This window comes from Mustela erminea, chromosome 4 (genome assembly GCF_009829155.1).
Source record: "Mustela erminea isolate mMusErm1 chromosome 4, mMusErm1.Pri, whole genome shotgun sequence".
Classification (NCBI taxonomy): Eukaryota; Metazoa; Chordata; class Mammalia; order Carnivora; family Mustelidae; genus Mustela; species Mustela erminea.
The window spans coordinates 114,910,569-114,929,787 of NC_045617.1; the positions used below are offsets into that span (position 1 = coordinate 114,910,569).

General features: G+C 42.2%; 1 protein-coding gene across 2 annotated transcripts in view; it reads left to right on the forward strand.

The window, feature by feature from the left end:
- The first annotated feature begins 5,541 nt into the window (after positions 1 to 5,541).
- MTO1 (mitochondrial tRNA translation optimization 1) overlaps positions 5,542 to 19,219 on the forward strand; it is a 28,116-nt gene continuing 14,438 nt past the window's right edge. For both annotated transcript variants that reach the window (XM_032340473.1, XM_032340474.1), the window contains exons 1-3: positions 5,542 to 5,864; positions 13,798 to 13,997; positions 14,082 to 14,199. In XM_032340473.1, coding sequence (XP_032196364.1) covers positions 5,648 to 5,864; positions 13,798 to 13,997; positions 14,082 to 14,199 — 535 coding nt within the window. In that variant the 5' untranslated portion in view covers positions 5,542 to 5,647. The remainder of the gene's footprint in view (positions 5,865 to 13,797; positions 13,998 to 14,081; positions 14,200 to 19,219) is intronic.

Consider the following 19,219-nt stretch of genomic DNA (forward strand, 5'->3'; position numbering starts at 1 on the left):
GGAGAGGCAGGCTCCCTGCTCAGCAGGGAGTCCAGTGGGGGACTCAGTCCCAGGAACCTGGAATCATGACCTGAGCCAAAGGCAGAAGCCACCCAGGCTTCCTTGTATAGAAGTTCTTATTTGTTAGTTTTAGCCATTGGTTTTCAAAAGCCCACCCAAAAATGGCACTTACGATTTAAATAATTCATGCTGTTTTGGTCCTTGCGATCCAGAGTTCTCCACATAGGCTTTCAAATATCTATTTCTAAACCAATCCCTTTATAGAAATACCTATTAGAAAACCCCTGGCTTTAGAAGAGTTTGATTACTTTTTTTTAAAAAAAAATCATCCTAACCATTTTTACGTATACAATTCATTGACATTAAATACATTAATATTGTGATGCAACCATCGCTACCATCCATCTCCCCAACTCTTCACTTTGTAAAACTGAAACTCTACCCATTAAACAATAACTCCCCATTCCTGCCCTCTCCCTTGGCAACCACCTGCTACTTTCTGTCTCTATGAATCTGATTCCTCTAGGTACCTCATGTAAGTGGAATTATACAGTATTTGTCCTTTTGTGACTGGCTTATTTCTCTTAACATAATGTCCTCAAGGTTTATCCATATTGTAGCATCTGTCAGCCTTCCTTTTTTTTTTTTTTTTAAAGATTTATTTATTTGTTTGAGAGAGAGAGAGAGACCATGGGGGTGGAGTTGGGCAGGGGATGGGAGAGAAAGAGAGAGCATCCTGAAGCCAACTCCTCCGCAAGTGCTGAGCCCATCTTAGGGATTAATCCCAAGATCCTGAGATCATGATTTGAGCTAAAATCAAGAGTCAGCTGTCCAAATGACTGAGCCACCCAAAGGAAGGCATCATCAGCCTTCCTTTTTAAGACTAGATATTTCTATTGAAAGTATATAGGACATTTTGATAACCATTACTCTGTCAATGGACAACATGCCTTGATTACTCTTTTAAAAAGGTTTTCTTAAAACCAATACTTTGATATATCCTCTTTGATACAAAGGTGTTTTTTGTTTGTTTGGTTGGTTGGTTGGTTTTGTTTTTGGTGGGTTTTTTTGTTTGTTTTATTTTAAACACCCCAGGACAATGAGCCCTAGTTCAAAATGTGATGTGAGAAATCTGTATTTTTCTTTTGTAAAATGGAAGGACTATTGTGTAGTCAGGCTTGTTCTCAAGCAAACCAATCTAAGGGAAAAGTAGATACAAAGGAAAAGGGTAGGACCCAAGGGTAGACTGTGCCTAGTTGTTCAAACAACCGCACATGTGGCTAGAGCTTGTGAAGTTTGAAATGTATCTATTATCAACTTATTGCTTCTCGGACAAAGACTTAGTACACCCCTTGGTAAATGCTGTCTGATAAAAAAACAGAGTTCCTTTAAGCAGTTCTCTTTTGAAGTGCCCACTATGTTAACCTTTCTCAGTAGAGGTTATAGGAGGACACTGTATGAAGAAGAGGTTTCCTGCCAATTTCCAACATACTGGAGAGAGTGGAAGGGAACTGCAGGGCGAAGGTCAGACTCGTAGGTGTAAGAATATCTGGTAGGGCCTACCCCAGCTATAGGCCCGGAAAGTATTCCCTCTGAGACCTCGCCACCTTGGCCCAGCCATAACCCATCCACAATTTACTAGACAGGGAAACCAAGATTCCTGTCTGGCCTGTGGTCCAGAAGTTCACACACCAAGAAGCTGATCCTTCTACAAGCCTTGCATGCAGCCTGCCTATGGCCAAGGAGGTCCACAGAGAGAAGCTGCTCTCTCTGCAAGCCCCCTATGTTATGTAGCCCATACCCTCTGAAGGCCTTCTGCACTTGAGATCTGAACCCCTTTTGAATTCATTCTTACATGGGTACTCTCTCTCAGTCCTAGCGTACCATATATAGTTTCTTTATATGTTATTTCTTTTATTATAGGTATTCTTTTTATTTTAGAGTGAAATATTTAAGTAACCTCTACCCCCAGTGTGGGGCTTGAACTCACAACCCCAGATCAGGAGTTGCAGGCTCTACCAACTAAGCCAGCTAGATATCTCAATATGGTTAATTATTCTTACATTAACTACTATAATGTAATACTCTTTTTTAAATATTTTATTTATTTATTTGGGAGAGAGAAAAAGCATGAGATGGGCAAAGGTCAGAGGGAGAAGCAGACTCCCTGCTGAGCGGGGAGCCCATGTGGGACTTGATTCTGTGACTCTGAGATCATGACCTGAGGTTAACGCAGACCCTTAACTGACTGAGCCACCCAGGTGCCCTACTATGTGATTCCAACTTCTGACTGGACCCAGACTGCTACAGAGTTAGTATTGGGGGTGGTCCCAGGAGATAGAGGCCAAAGGATGGGATTTGGGAATTGGTTTTGTTATGCCCTTGGGCTTGAGCTCAGTGCTTAAGGAGGAGGCACCAGAAAAATGACTGAGAAGGAATAGCCAGAAAAAATAGGAGGAAAACCAATTCTGGTTTTCCAGAATCCATTAGCTTGATGTCTTGGAAGACAGGTAAAGAAAGAGCATCAAGAAATGGCTGTGAGGGGTGCCTGGGTGGCTCAGTGGGTTAAGCCTCTGCCTTCAGCTCAGGTCAAGATCTCAGGGTCCTGGGATCAAGCCCCCTATTGGGCTCTCTGCTCAACGGGGAGCCTGCTTCCCCCCCTCTCTCTCTGCCTGTCCCTCTGCCTCCTTGTGATCTCTCTCTCTCTCTCTGTGTCAGATAAATAAATAGAATCTTTATTTTTTTAAAGAGTTTATTTATTTGATAGGCAGAGATCACAAATAGAGAGGCAAGCAGAGAGTGAGAGCAGAGAGCCTGATGCAGGGGTTTGATCCTAGGACCCTGGGATCATGACGTGAGCGGAAGGCAGAGGCTTTAACCCACTGAGCCACCCAGGTGCCCCCAATGAATAGAATCTTAAAAAAAAAAAAAAAAGAAGAAGAAGAAGAAATGGCTGTGAAATGAAAAAAAAAAAAAGCATTCACATATAAAATGTCCATCTTCTTCACATTTATACTTAAAACTTAATTAAAACTCCGGTCCTGGCTACAGTATAATGAAATAGCCTTACACTGTTAACGCAATCTGACATGAAGCTTTCATAAGGCTGATTTAGCCATTACCAAAAGTATAAATATTGAGGAATCCTTTTGCCTAGTATCTTCATTTATAGAAAGAGTCCCATCAATTTAGAAAGAGATATATGTACAAGGATGATGACAATATCAAAAAATTAGAAACAATCCAGATGTCCAGTAATTGGGATTTGATTAAATAAATTATGATTAAAATGTGACAGATTGATATATGTGTAAGGGCCTATTTAGCCAGAGGGATTCCATCTTGGGTTAAACAGTGATTTTGTTGTTTATGCAGTAAAACTTAAACTGACCCTGCCCCGCTTCAAGGACTTACTTAAAAGCAAGCCCAGGAAACCAGTCCCAGGTAACAAAGCCCAAATACAAGGGTGGGTCAGGCCAGGTGGAGGTATCCAATCAGTGGGGGTGCATACTGTCTCCCTGGCTACCAAGGAGTATGGACCCTGCCCTTTGGGCACCAATTCTGACCAAGGTGATAGGCCGGTTCAAATATCAACTAGGGCAAATTGTAATTCAATTGGCCACCCGTGTGTGACCTAGCATGACTATGCAGCTTTCTCCGTGGGTTACAATCTCATTGGCCACCTGTGTGTGGCCAGGCCCAACCACATGGCCTTTGCCCTTAAAAGGTAGTCTGTTAAGGCAGAGAGAGGTCGTCCTCTCTGTAAGAGGCACGGTCCTGAATGGTCGGTTTGATTCTCCATGCTTGGCGCAAAATAAAGCTTTGCTTGACTTTCGCATTGTATCAGTCTCACTCTTTTAATCACAGACCCATTATTGGGGGACCTTTCAATATACATGGCATAGAGTCAAAAATACACTGTTTAAAAAAAATAAGCAAAGTGGGGGTCCTGAGTGGCTCAGTTGGTTGCACATGGAACTCTTGGTTTCGCTCAGGTCATGATCTCAGAGTTTTGAGATCCATCTCCTAAGTCCAACTCCATACTCAGCAGGAAGTCTGCCTGAGAATTTTCTCCCTCTTCCCCCAGCCCCTCCCCCCATTGCATACACATTCTCTTTTTCTATCTCAAATATAAGTAAATCTTAAAAAAAAAAAAAAGCAAACTGAAAAATAACATAATCACAGTGTTATAATTGCAAAATAATAGCAGCATGAGTATTTCTATAAAAACAAAATTAGGAGGTAGGATCCCTGGGTGGCTCGGTAGGTTAAGCATCTGCCTTCAGCTCAACTCATAATTCCAAGGTCCCAGGGTTAAGTCCCTCATTGGGCTCCTTACTCAACAGGGAGCCTGCTTTTCCCTCTGTCACTCTCCCTCTGCCTGCTGCTCCCTGCTTGTGTTCTCCCTCTCTCTGACAAATAAATAAAAATCCTTAAAAAGAAAAAAAAAATCCTTAAAAAGAAAAACAAAAATTAGGAAGCATTAGCAACAAAATGCTGACAAGGATTACACGGGTGGGAATGAGAACGGCTGAGGAAGTTATAGCTTCTTTAAGTCTCACAGTTTTCTTTTTTTTTTTTTTTCTTTTTTTTTTTTAAAGATTTTATTTATTTATTTGTCAGAGAGAGAGAGAGAGCGAGAGCGAGCACAGGCAGACAGAGTGGAAGGCAGAGTCAGAGGGAGAAGCAGGCTCCCTGCGGAGCAAGGAGCCCGATGTGGGACTCGATCCCAGGACGCTGGGATCATGACCTGAGCCGAAGGCAGCTGCTTAACCAACTGAGCCACCCAGGCGTCCCAAGTCTCACAGTTTTCTATTTCTATTTGATATATTTTAATAATCAGAAAAATAAAACTGTCACGTGGGTTGTTTCATTAACCCATTAAAGGTCTCCTAAGAAAGGCTTTAAGAATGTCAATTTCCGGGGCGCCTGGGTGGCTCAGATCATGATCCCAGGGTCCTGGGATCCAGCTCCGTATGGGGCTCTCTGCTCAGCAGGGAGCCTGCCCCTCTGCCTACTTGTAATCTCTGTCTGTCAAATAAATAAAAATCTTTAAAAAAATAAATATAAATTAAAATGTCGATTTCCAAAGGCTGGACGTTTAATCTTCAACCATTCCATTCCCATAATTAGCCATCAACAATCTTTCATTTTAACAATTTATTTTGCTTTAACGGCTTTCCAAATTTATTTTAACTGCTTTCCAATCTCCTCCTATTCATAGGCTAGTCTTTATAAACAAACAGTAATCCCCGTGATAGTTTACCAGAAAATTCAAAGAACCTTTTAAGGCAAAGTGATCAAAATCATTGTCTGTAGGTGACCAACTGGCTAATAGGGATGCCAATCGCCGAAAAGGACAGAAAATGACCAAGTAGGAGCCACCAATACACAGCCATATGTAATCAAAAGCCTCCACCAACCACGAAACGAGGTTTACACCAGCGCTGCCACCTGCACAGTTACCGGGTCACACTTCTCCAGCAAAATCGCGCCAAAGCCCCAATCAGCGATGACGCTGGACGTAGACTGCTACGCTGTGACATCAGCGCAAAGATGGCTGCGCCCTGAAGCTTTTCCCTCCTACCCTGAATTTCTGCGGCTAGCCTGCGTCAGATTCAGGGTCAGACTCTAACTTTCTCCAGCTATGTTTTCTCTGCGCGGTTGTGGTCCCTGTGTCGCGGCTTCTTTCACCAAAAAGCACCTTCCGTTGCTCCGTTTCATCGGTGACAGCGCGGCGCCTCTGAGTACGAACTTTGACGTGGTAGTGATTGGCGGAGGACATGCTGGGACCGAGGCAGCCGCGGCTGCTGCTCGGTGCGGCTCCCGAACTCTGCTACTCACCCATCGCGTGGACACGATCGGTAAGGAGTTCGGGTAGCGTGGAGCTTGGCGTAGGTCGCAAGCTGCCAGTAAGCCGCTTCACCGCTTCCTCGGTTGCTGATGCGGGGAGCCTCTCCTCTTCCCCAAGGCTAGTGAGAATCCTAATGTCTGTGGTTTTATCCTTTTGAGTTTCACAGATCAGGTAGGCCTGACCCAGAACCCTGGATTAGGCTGTTCCGTGGACCATGTATTGTGCTGCTGCTGACAGAAGTAGTTTGGGAAAGAGGGAAACTAAGAATACGAGCTGATAGTTTCTTACTTCATTTTTGTCGTTTATCCTTTACTAGCTTGTTGCTTTGGAAATAGAGTGAATTAACATTTATTAGGAATGATTTGTTAAACGATTGTTGTGGGTTCTGTGGTTGGTGTTGTTTAGATTTTACTTTTATTTATTTATTTGACAGAGAGAGACAGCGAGAGAGGGAACACAGCAGGGGGAGTGGAAAGCAGGCTTTCCACCGAGCAGGGAGCCCAATGCAGGGCTCCATCCCAGGATCCTGGGATCATGACCCCAGACAAGGCAGATGCCCAAGGACTGAGTCACCCAGGCGCCCACAGTTGTTGTGTTTTTATCGAGATTTTATGAAGCCCCTTTGAAGAACGATGCTACCTTTTATTGTATTCTATATCTCTACTTGGTGTTTGTTTCCTAATTTTGTGGTCAGGAACTGGCAGTGCTTTTTTCACACTTAATAGGCAGTGGGTGGACGGCTATAATTTAAAGCAACACCTCCTTCTAGCACCATAATAGGTGTTAGCTAAAACTTCATCTTACAATGTTGTGCCCGAGTTTTCGTGTCTGAGAGACCACCCAGGAGCCAACACCGATGTAATCACACGAAGGTTTATTTGACAAGCTTAAGCTTGGGCCCAAGTATACCTGACACAGCGGAGTAGGGACTTGGACCCTGAGGTGACATGCTTAAACTTGGGCCCAAGTATACCCGACGCAGCAGAGTAGGGACTTGGACCCCAAACCAGATTACAGTCATTTTTTTTAAAGGCAGAGTAGAGGTGGGCTCGGCGGTGGGTGAGAACAAAGGGGATATTCAGAAGGACTATCAGGGTAAAGAAGACTGTCAGGATATTGAAGGCCTGGTTACTATCAAGCTAAGGCTGTTTTTCCCTCTAATGAGGCACTAGCATGAAGGGAGTTGGGAGTTTCCTGGTGGAATGTCACATTCCTCCTATCAAGCATCCTTGTTAGTGAGACTTAGCACTGGGACATTTGTAAACAGAGGGAGACTCCTGTCTTGCAGGATTGTGATTTTTACAAGTTAACTATTTGTTCACATCTACTACTGAGGGGAAGGGAGCAGGTGGAGAGGGAGTGCGAGGTGCCAGCTTTTGCTTTGTCAAGATGGCTGTACTTCTGTCAGGGCTAGACTAGAGGTGGGTACAGCCTTGTTTTTCTTGGCCTCCACAGTAAATCGTGCAAGCCTGTGTTTTTTTCCCCTCCTGCATTTTGCTTAAGAGTGAATAGTAGAAATATTAACTGTTTTGCAAAAATTGTGAATAAAATGGGGTGCCTGGGTGGCTCAGTGGATTAGGCCTCTGCCTTCATCTCAGGTCATGATCTTAGGCTCCTGGAACCCAGTCCCCACCCCCATCCCGCATGGGGCTCTCTGCTCGGCGAGGAGCCTGCTTCCCCCTCTCTCTGCCTGCCTCTGCCTACTTGTGATCTCTCTCCGTTAAATAAAGTCTTTAAAAAATTGTGAATAAATCACATATTTGATACTGAAGTACTTTTAAAAAATTCCCATTCAGCTCATAACTGTGGAGAAATAAACACTGTTAACAGTGATTCTTTTGGGGGGGGTGATGTGATTACCCAAAAGATTACAATTTGCTTATTAGACATTTCAGGGTTTATATTTTAAGAAATAAAGACTGGATACTACCTTTCAATAATAATTTAAAATTTTAATGAAAAAAGTGTTGTATTATTGAACTAAGATGGTCATTAAATATAAGTAATGTAGTTCTGTGAGGGATAAAGGGATTCTTAACAAAATCCATATTCATATAATTCAGTCAATAAAATGCAATCTGTTTTCTTTTTAAATAAATGCATTTCAGAAATAATAACTCTTATAGATGAGCTTAGTGGATGACAGTTTTGTTCTAGAATCAAAATCTGTTTTGTAAGATAATTCAATATATTGGAGAATCTTAAATTTTTTTTTTTTAAGATTTTATTTATTTGTTTGACAGACAGAGATCACAGGTAGGCAGAGAGAGAGAGAGAGAGAGGAGGAAGCAGGCTCCCTGCTGAGCAGAGAGCCCGATGCGGGGCTCCATCCCAGGACCCTGGGATCATGACCTGAGCCGAAGGCAGAGGCTTTAACCCACTGAGCCACCCAGGCGCCCCTTGAGAATCTTAAATATTTTTACATGGCCTCAGAAAGATAGCTTTCTCTTAGAACTGACCTAAGAGTGCAAAAGGCAGAATTGTCCTGTTGTGATTTTGTCATTATCATGTGCTAATAATAAAGTTATAGACAGAAAGTCTTTTATTTTCTACTAACCTGGAAAATAATGTGGTTTTTTTTTTTTTTTGCCAACTATTTTTACATTTCACAATGAAAAAGAAAAGTCTTGTGCACCTGTTTATTCTGTGTCATATTACCTACGCGTTTCATGGAAAATGTTGACCATTAAAGAGATTGTTAGACATTCTGTATTTTAATCCAGGCTTCACAGAGTTCTAGCTGTGTGACCTTGGACGAGGGACAATTTATTTAACCCTCAGTTTCTTTATGAAATAGAAAAAACGGTACCAACTTCAGTTTGCTATAAAATTTAAATCAGAAAATACAAGCAAATCATCTGCAACAGTGCCTGACCCATTAAGTGGTTCAGAAACTAAACTATTTTATAAGCTTTTCTACATAGCCAACTTAAATTCTTTAGCTTAGTGAAAAATGGACTGATTTATACTTTTGTGGGGGCAGGGAAGCAGGCTCCCCACTGAGCAGGGAGCCCAATGTGGGGCTCTATCCCAGGACCCTGAGATCATGAGCTGAGCTGAAGGTAGAGGCTTTAACCCACTGAGCCACCCAGGCGCCCCAATTTATACATTTTTATTACCATTACCAAGTACTGGTACCACACTTGGGATGTTAGTAGTCTTTACCTAAGGATACAGATAGACTTTCTTACAAATAGTCTTTCTTTCTTTTTTTTTTTTTAAAGATTTTATTTTTTTTTTTTTTTTTTTGACGGACACAGATCACAAGTAGTCAAGGAGGCAGGCAGAGAGAGAGGAGGAAGCAGACTCCCTGCTGAGCAGAGAGCCCCACATGGGGCTTGATCCCAGGATCCTGGAATCATGACCTGAGCTGAAGGCAGAGGCTTTAACCCACTGAGCCACCCAGGCACCCCGACAAATAGACCTTCTAGGCTAGTTTCCTGGAGTTCTATGTGGAGAAAAATCAATCTTGAGGCTAAGCAAAAGAAAAGTGGCATGTTCAACTTTTATGCCCGTAAGGAGAGGGGCTCAACACTGATAAATGTATTTGAGAAAAAGTTTTCGGCAATTTAAAAAGACAAGGATTTCTTTGCATGTGACTTTTACAAATATAAGTTTTATAAATAGGTATATAATGTATGGTAATTCAGCAAAGGACCTAGAAGTTGTTTAGTTTAGAGATACAGGAAGTGGTAGAATTTCAGAAATTTGTCCCCCCCAACCCCCGCCTATGTGAAGGAGACTCATCTCTAGGGATGAAAGTTTGAGATAAATGTTGGTTATTAGTGGGATTAGAGATTTTTAAAAATTAACTGATTTATAATGAGAATTAAAAACCAAGTCATTTTGGGGTACCTGGGTCGCTCAGTCGGTTGGGCTTCTGACCTTTGGTTTTGGCTCAGGTCATGGTCTTCTGGTTGTGGGACTGAGCCCCTCCCCCCCCATACTTGGACTCCAAGATCAGTGTGGAGTCTGCGTGTCCCTCTCCCTCCCCATCTGCCTCCTCCTCCTCTCTCTCTCAAATAAACTAATAAATAAAATCTTTAAAAAAAAAAAACAACTAAAGTCATTTTGATGAGTAGCAATATCTAAGACAAAGGATCACAGCTTTAGATGCTCTAGGAGCTAGACATAATTTAAATGAGTAAAGCTGGAGCACCTGGGTGGCTCAGTGGGATAAGCCTCTGCCTTTGGCTCAGGTAGGGTCTCGGGATCCAGTCCCTCATCAGGCTCACTGCTTGGCAGGAACCTGCTTCTTTCTCTCTCTGCCTGCTGCTCCCCTGCTTGTGCTTGCTTGCATGCACACATTTCTCTCTCTCTCTGGCAAATAAATAAATAAAATCTTAAATAAATGTGTAAAACAACATGGAATAATGGGAACAGTGGTGAGCTAGAAAGTATATCCTCATTCATTGTTTTATTTGTTTTTAACAAAAGCTTCATATGGGGCACCTGGGTGGCTCAGACTGTGAAGTGTCTGCCTTTGGATCACATCAATGATCTCCAGGTCCTGGGATCGAGCCCCATGTTGGGTTCCCAACTCAGCAGGGAGTTTGCTTCTCCCTCTTCCTCTGCCTCTCCCTGTGCTATCTCTGTCTCTATGTATCTCTTTCAAATAAATAAATAAAAATATTTAAAAAACAAACAAACAAACAAAAGCTTTGTGTTTACCAAGCAGAACATCACCAGCAAATGACTGAGTTATGAGCTCTGATCTAAAATGTATCCTCTCGGGGTGCCTGGGTGGCTCAGTGGGTTAACCCTCTGCCTTCGGCTCAGGTCATGATCTCAGGGTCCTGGGATCGAGCCCCACATCGGGCTCTCTGCTCAGCAAGGAGCCTGCTTCCTCCTCTCTCTCTGCCTGCCTCTCTGCCTGCTTGTGATCTCTGTCTGTCAAATAAATTAAAAAAAAAAAAGAAAGAAAGAAAGAAAGAAACTCAGGAATGCAAATTGTTTGCTTTCATATAAACTCAATGATAGGATAAATATTCACTGTGTTTATTGATTTTATGTGTGTAGGACTACTTATGTCAATAATAATATTTTATATGTTTGAGAAAGTCATAAAATTTTTAAACATTGCCGATGGAAAATTATTTATGATTAAAAAATTTTTAAGCCAATTCAAAGAAATTATGTGATTTTTGAAAAAGTGAAAATCAGAAGCAGAGAGTATTATACACTGAGAAATATTTTACACTGGGAAATAAAACAATTATTAGTAAATGTTACTCGTTGCTTATTCTGTGCCAGATACTGTGCCACTTGCTTTGTGTACACTCATTTGCAAGTAACAAATCCTTATTATTTAATTAATTTAAACAAAAAGGAGAATTTATTTTTTATAAATTTATTTACTTATTTGAGAGAGAAAGAGAGAAAGTGAATTGGAGGAGGGACAGAGGGAGAGAGAGAGAATCTCAAGCAGACTCCCTACTGAGCACAGAGCCTGATAGTGGGGTTTATTCTCACGACCCTGAGATCATGACCTGAGCTGAAATCAAGCTTAACCAGCTGAGCCACCCAGGTGCCCCCAGAATTTATTTATTTATTTGACAGACAGAGATCACAAGTAGGCAGAGAGGCAGGCAGAGGTGGGGGTGGGGGGGGATGCAGGCTCCCCACTGAGCAGAGAGCCCGATGTGGGGCTCGATCCCAGGACCCTGGGATCATGACCTGAGCCGAAGGCGGAGGCTTTAACCCACCCAGGTGCCCCTACTTGCAAGTTTCATATTAAAAAAATAAATTCTTGGGGTGCCTGGGTGACTCAGTGGGTTAAAGCCTCCGCCTTCGGCTCAGGTCATGATCCCAGGGTCCTGGGATCGAGCCCCACATCGGGCTCTCTGCTCAGCGGGGAGCCTGCTTCCTCCTCTCTCTGTCTGCCTGCCTCTCTGCCTACTTGTGAGCTCTGTCATATAAATAAATAAAATATTTTTTAAAAAAAAAGGAACTTGCAAGTAGATTACTTTTAAGGTTGGTTAATTCAGCAACTCACAGTGTCCAAGAATTCATTCCTTCCATATCTCCATTGTGCCATTTAGGCTAACTATCCTCGTGATTAGAAAATGGCTATAATAGTTCCAGGTGTCACATCCAGACATGACAACTTTCAGCCTAAGAAGGGTGTTTTTTTTTTTCTTCCTTGTATCTCTTTAAAGAGGAAAAACAATTCATTACTACAGACCCTCTCCCCGATAGGTCACCCCTCATGACTCATTTCCATTCCCTCATCCAGAGAGTAGCAAGTGGAAACAGGATTACCATGATTACTTAGATCAATGAAGATTTATTCCTACTGAGCTTAGATAACACTCCCTGAACATAAACCTTACTGGGGAGTGTTTACCTAAATAAAATTGTGATTCTGTATCAAAGGAAGAGGGGAAATAAGCTGCTGCAGTTATCATTCCTGTTTTTTTTTTTTAAAGATTTTATTTATTTATTTGACAGAGAGAAATCACAAGTAGACGGAGAGGCAGGCAGAAAGAGAGAGAGGGAAGCAGGCTCCCTGCTGAGCAAAGAGCCCGATGCGGGATTCGATCCCAGGACCCCGAGATCATGACCTGAGCCAAAGGCAGCGGCTCAACCCACTGAGCCACCCAGGCGCCCATCATTTTTGTTTTTATAGTAGGGGAAGTGAGGTAGAGAAAATTAAATAACTTGCCAAAATGACAGACCTTGTAAGTGGTAGATCTAAGAACTGAGCCAGATCCCTTTCACTTGCTCCTAATCACAGCATGATTCAGCCTCCTTATGGAGACTGTAAAAACTTGCAGAGGGTTTGATGATGACTATAGTGGACCTACAGATGTTGACATATCCCTTTCCTATCCTTCCACCGCCCATAAAAACCTTTGAGGTAACCACATGAGTTAGACCTTCAAATAAGACTAGGGGAATTTGGGGCGCCTGGGTGGCTCAGTGGGTTAAGCCTCTGCCTTCGGCTCAGGTCATGGTCTCAGGGTCCTGGGATCGAGCCCCGCATTGGGCTCTCTGCTCAGCAGGGAGCCTGCTTCCCTCTCTCTCTCTCTCTCTGCCTGCCTCTCTGCCTACTTGTGATCTCTCTCTTTCAAATAAATAAGTAAAACCTTCCAGAAAAAGAAAGACTAGGGGAATTTAAGAAGAAGGTACAAAATATGGTTTCTACTTTCAGGAAGCTTATAATTTAATTATTTTTACAAAATAAGCAGAAAGAAAACAGCAGATGGCATTTATGGAAGACATAATTGATTGTAACAGTGAATCAGTGCCAGGGAACTTATGCTTGATTTGGGAAAGGTTTCATGAAGTAAAGATTTCAAAGCCACACTTTAAAGGAAAAGGCAACCTAATAAACCAGTAAAAATGTGTGTCAAGGAAAAGATTCAAAAGAAACTACAGTCAGTGGTTTATCTTCCAAGATGCCCTGAATGACTCTTGCATCCCATTGGGATTTTCTAAGTTTGTATTGTATGAGATGATTCTGATCACTTGTACAAACATTTCCCTTTTAAACACTCACTACGGGGATCCCTGGGTGGCTCAGTCAGATGGGTGTCCACCTTCAGTTCGGGTCGTGATCCAGGGTCCTGGGATCAAGTTCCGCATCAGGGCCCGGGGCGGGGGGGTGGGGGCGGGGGGCTGCTCAGCGGGGAGTCTGTTTCTCCCTCTGCCTGAAGCTCCCCCTGCTAGTGCTCTCTCTCTGACAAATAAATTTTTTTAAATCTTTTTTAAGGGGCACCTGGGTGGCTCAGTGGGTTAAAGCCTCTGCCTTCAGCTCAGGTCATGATCCCAGGGTCCTGGGATCAAGTCCAGCATTAGGATCTCTGCTCAGCGGGGAGCCTGCTTCCTCCTCTCTCTCTCTGCCTGTCAAATTAAAAAAAAAATCTTTTTTAAAAAATAAAATATAAATACTCACTACATGCAGGATGCTCATATATTTATTTTATGTCTGTTCTCTTTAGGTCAGATGTCCTGTAATCCTTCCTTTGGTGGCATTGGCAAGGGGCATTTAATGAGGGAAGTTGATGCCTTGGATGGCCTGTGTTCTCGAATCTGTGACCAATCTGGTGTACATTACAAAGTATTAAACCGGCGTAAGGGACCAGCTGTTTGGGGTCTGAGAGCTCAAATTGATAGGAAACTCTATAAGCAGAACATGCAGGTAAGGATGGGACAGGAAAGAAAAAAGGGAAGACTATAGTGATTATTTAACTGTTAGGTTTCAATCTGTGTTCTCTTTTGACAGAAAGAAATCCTAAATACACCACTGCTTACTGTTCAGGAGGGAGCTGTAGAAGACCTTATTCTTACAGAACCAGAGCCTGAGCACACTGGGAAATGCCGTGTCAGTGGTGTGGTTTTAGGTATGTGCGGGTTATAGATGATAATAACACTATCAGACTCTGTGTGAAAAATTAATTTGAGAGCAGAACATGGAGATGTTTTGCTTATTCTAGGAAATTGTTATGTTTTTCCTCATGGAAAAGGAAGACTGCATAAAAAATTATTTTCTTTTTTTTGTTAACATATAACGTATTATTTGTTTCAGGGGTACACGCCTGTGATGCATCAGTCTTACGAATTCACAGCACTCACCATAGCACATCCCCTCCCCAATGTCCGTCACTCCACCACCCCAGCCCTCCCACCCTCCTCTCCTCCAGCAACCCTCAGTTTGTTTCCTGAGATTGAGAGTCTCTTGTGGTTTGTCTCCCTCTCTGGTTTCATCTTGTTTCATTTTTTCCTCTCTTCCCCTATGATCCTCTGCCTTATTTCTCAAATTCTATGTATCAGCGAGATCATATAATAATCATCTTTCTCTGATTGACTTATTTCACTTAGCATAATACCCCCTAATTCCATCCATGTTGTTGCAGATGGCAAGATTTCTTTTTTTTTTTTTTTGATGGCAGCCTAATATTCCATTGTGTATATATACATCACATCTTCTTTATCCATTTCTCTGGTGGACATCTAAGCTCTTTCCAGGGTTAGGCTATTGTGGATATTGCTGCTATAAACGCTGAGGTGCATGTGCCCCTTCGGAGCACTACATTTGTATCTTTAGGGTGAATACCCAGTAGTGCGATTATTGGATCATAGGGTGGCTCTATTTTCAACTTTTTGAGGACCTTCCGTACTGTTTTCCGGAGTGGCTGCACCAGCTTGCATTCCCACCAACAGTGTAGGAGGGTTCCCCTTTTTCCGCATCCTCGCCAGCATCTGTCATTTCCTGACTTGTTAATTTTAGCCATTCTGACTGGTACAATGTGGTAACTCACTGTGGTTTTGATTTGTATTTCCACGAAGCTGAGTGATGTTGAACACTTTTTCGTGTGTCTGTTGGCCATTTGGATGTCTTCTTTGCAGAAATGTCTGTTCATATCTAAAAATTATTTTCCTCCTTTCTTCTTGATATTCATGAAGCTCAGTCAAATTCTGGGCTCATTTATACCATCTTAGTGTAGTACTCTATAACCTGCTTTATAACCTACATCTTAGTATAGTACTTTGTAACCTACATAACCTACATAAAATGTGCATTTCCAGGGCGCCTGGGTGGCTCAGTCATTAAGCGTCTGCCTTCGGCTCAGGTCATGGTCCCAGGGTCCTGGGATCGAGCCCCACGTCGGGCTCCCTGCTCATGGGGAGGCCTGCTTCTCCCTCTCCCACTACCCCCACTTGTGTTCCCTCTCTCACTGTGTCTCTCTCTATCAAATAAATAAAATCTTTTTTTTTAAAAATGTGCTTTTTCTCCTGGTCCTTCTTTTGTAATTTTTACTTTTTCTGGTCCTGATTTTAAGTTTTTTAAATTTATATATATTATATTTTATTATGCAATATTTTATACAATGTTGTATATGTTTTTTTATTTAAAGGAGTTATGGATGGACTTTTTTATGGAGCGGGGAGGGGAACAGGGAGATATAGAGAAAGAATCTTAAACTGGCTCCATGCCCGGTGCAGAGCCTGACGTGGGACTTGATCTCACAACCCTGGGATCATGACCTGAGCCAGAATCAAGATACAGACACTTAACCAACTGAGCCACCCAAGTGCCCCATGAATTAATGTTTTAATCAAAATAATACAAGCACATAATTTTTACAAAAGTCAAATAGAAGTTATTATGAAAAACAGTTATCTCTGTTATCTCACTTTACAGACTTAACCACTTCAGTTTCACTTCTGATATGTACTTACATATTTCTAAATAGTGTGCTTATACTTGTACTGCCTAAACTATCAGTATTAGACATTATCTATTAATTTTTTATAGTAGCTCTCTTTAATCCCTTACTTTCCTTCTCTCTTTTCTAATGTATTTATGCTATAAATTTTGACTGATAGTATTTATATTGTTATAATTATATTGTTATATATTGTGATTAAATATTGTTCACTGCATGGGGCACCCAGGTGACTCAGTCATTAAGCATTTGCCCTCAGCTCGGGTCACGATCCCAGGGTCCTGGGATGGAGCCCGGCTTCAGGCTCCCTGCTCGTTGGGGAGCCTGCTGCTTTCTCTCCCTCTGCCCCTGCTTGTATTCCCTCTTTCACTGTGTCTCTCTCTGTCAAATAAATAAATAAATCTTTTTTAAAAATCTTGTTCGCTGCAGATCCACATAGTGTGCTGTTTTTCCTTTCATATACTTCTTTGCTTTGCCTTGGGTTAATATTTGCCTTTTTTTTTTTTTTTTTTAAGATTATTTATTTATTTATTTATTTGACAGACAGAGATCACAAGTAGACAGAGAAGCAGGCAGAGGGAGAGAGAGAGAGAAGCAGGCTCCCTGCTGAGAAGAGAGCCTGATGCGGCGGGGCTTGATCCCAGGACCCCGGGATCATGACCTGAGCTGAAGGCAGAGGCTTTAACCCACTAAGCCACCCAGGTGCCCCTGCTTTATTTTTTATTTGCTTATTTTACTTATGGACTTGTTCAGCTTTTTCATTAGGAAAAAAACCTGTCATTTTGTCAGTGGTCAAGTAATCTCCCAATTCTGTTTTTTTCTTTGACACTTCCCACGCAGAGACATCAACTTCCTCAGTCCCCCACCCCATGCTGTACTCAGGACAATTGCTCTCTAAACCTTCTGCACAGATGCTATTTTGAGCCTTCCTTTTACTACCTTGTGTTACATCATCCCATGTTTCTTGAGACTTCAGTCTGTCTCTTTCTTATTTCCTCCTTTTGCTGGAGCACATCTTCTAGTAGTTTCCTCAAAAAAGAGGCAAGGAAGGTAGGTTTTTTTGTGTTTAAGCATATCTGAAAATGTCTCCTTTTAGACTTGACTCTAAATTTGTCTGAAAATAGAATTTTAGTTAAATTTTTTTTCTAAGAATTTTAACAGTCTTGTTCCATTATCTTTTAGCTTCCAGTTTTGCTATTAAAAAGCAGTGCATATTGGTGCACTTGGTTGGCTCAGTTGGAACATGCGGTTCTTGATCTTAGGGTTTTGAGTTTGAGCCCTATATTGGGTATAGAGATTGCTTAAAAATAAAATCTTTAGGGGGCGCCTGGGTGACTCAGATGGTTAAGTTTAAGTCTGCCTTCATCTTGGGTCACCATTCTGGGGTCCTGGGATCGAGCCGTGCATCAGGTTCCCTGCTCAGTGGGAAGCCTGCTTCTCCCTCACCCTCTGCTGCTCTCTCTGCTTATGGTCTTTCACTCTCTCTGTCGAATAAATAAATAAAATCTAAAATAAATAAAATCGGGACGCCTGGATGGCTCAGTTGGTTAAGCAGCTGCCTTCAGCTCAGGTCATGATCCCAGCGTCCTGGGATCAAGTCCCACATCGGGCTCCTTGCTCGGCAGGGAGCCTGCTTCTCCCTCTGTCTCTGCCTGCCATTCTGTCTGCCTGTGCTCTCTCTCGCTCCCTCTCTCTCTCTGACAAATTAAAAAAAAAAAAAAAAAACTTTAAAAAAATAAATAAAATTTATGAACAAAAAATTTTTTAAAATAAATAAGATAAAATAATTTTTTTTAAAGATTTTATTTTATTTATTTGACAGAGAACACAAGTAGACAGAGAGGCAGGCAGAGAGAGAGAGAGAGAAGCAGGCTCTGTACTGAGCAGAGAACCCGATGCGGGGCTCGATCCCAGGGTCCTGGGATCATGACCTGGGCCGAAGGCAGAGGCTTTAACCCGCTGAGCCACCCAGGCGCCCCTAAAATAAAATCTTTAAACAAAACATGAATGTATATGGTGGGGGGAAGGAGAGAAGGAAACAACCACAAGAGACTCTTAACCATAGAGTACAGACTGAGGGTTAGATAGAGGGAGGTGGGTGGGGGACGGGCTAGATGGATGATGGGTATTAAAGAGGACACTTGTGATGAGCCCTGGGTATTGTATGCAAGTGAAGAATCACTGAATTCTACTCCTGAAACTAATATTGCACCTGTATGTTAACTAACTAAAATTTACATTGAAAATTTTTTTTAAATCAGTATGAACTAGAAGAAAAAAAATAATAAAATCTTTTAAAAAGAAAAAAAAACTTGGGGTATCTGGGTGGCTCAGTTGGCTAGGTGTCTGACTCTTTTTTTTTTTTTAAAGATTTTATTTATTTATTTGACAGAGAGATCACAAGTAGGCAGAGAGGCAGGCAGAGAGAGAGAGAGAGGAGGAAGCAGGCTCCCTGCTGAGCAGAGAGCCCGACGTGGGACTAGATCCCAGGACCTTGAGATCATGACCCGAGCCGAAGGCAGCGGCTTAACCCACTGAGCCACCCAGGCGCCCCGGTGTCTGACTCTTGATCTCAGCTCCAGCCTTGATCTCAAGGTTGTGAGTTCAAGCCCCACAATGGGCTCCATGCTGGGTGTGGAGCCTACAAAAAAACAAAAACCGACAATAAAAAAAAAGCTCAATGTATATTTACATTTTTTTTGTATATGAAAGGTTTTTTGCTTTCTAAAAGCTGGGATCTTGAATTTGTCTTTGGTGTTCTGGAATTTTAAAGTAGTGTCCCTTAGTCTGCTCTTTGTTCATTCATTATGGTGAGATACTAAGTGTTCCCTTTTAATCTGGAAATCTGTCTTGGATCCGTATATTTTCTTCTATTATTTCTCCATGCTTTCTTTCTGTAACTCCTATCCCTTTCTGGATTGGTCTTCTGGGCTTCTTCTAATTTTACTTTTTGTCATCCTCCCCCCCGAGATTTTACTTATTTATTTATTTGTCAGAGAGAAGGAGAGAGAGTGCATAAGCAGGCAGAGTGGTAGGCAGAGAGAGAAGGTTCCCTGCTGAGCAAGGAGCCCGATTCGAGACTCTTTCTTGAGGAGGAACATCTTGGTAGTGAAGGCTGGGCCTAGAGAGGTCTGCAGACTTGGATTCAAGGCTTGGCTGTGATGTTGGGGTGTTCTGGGTGCTGCAGAAATCT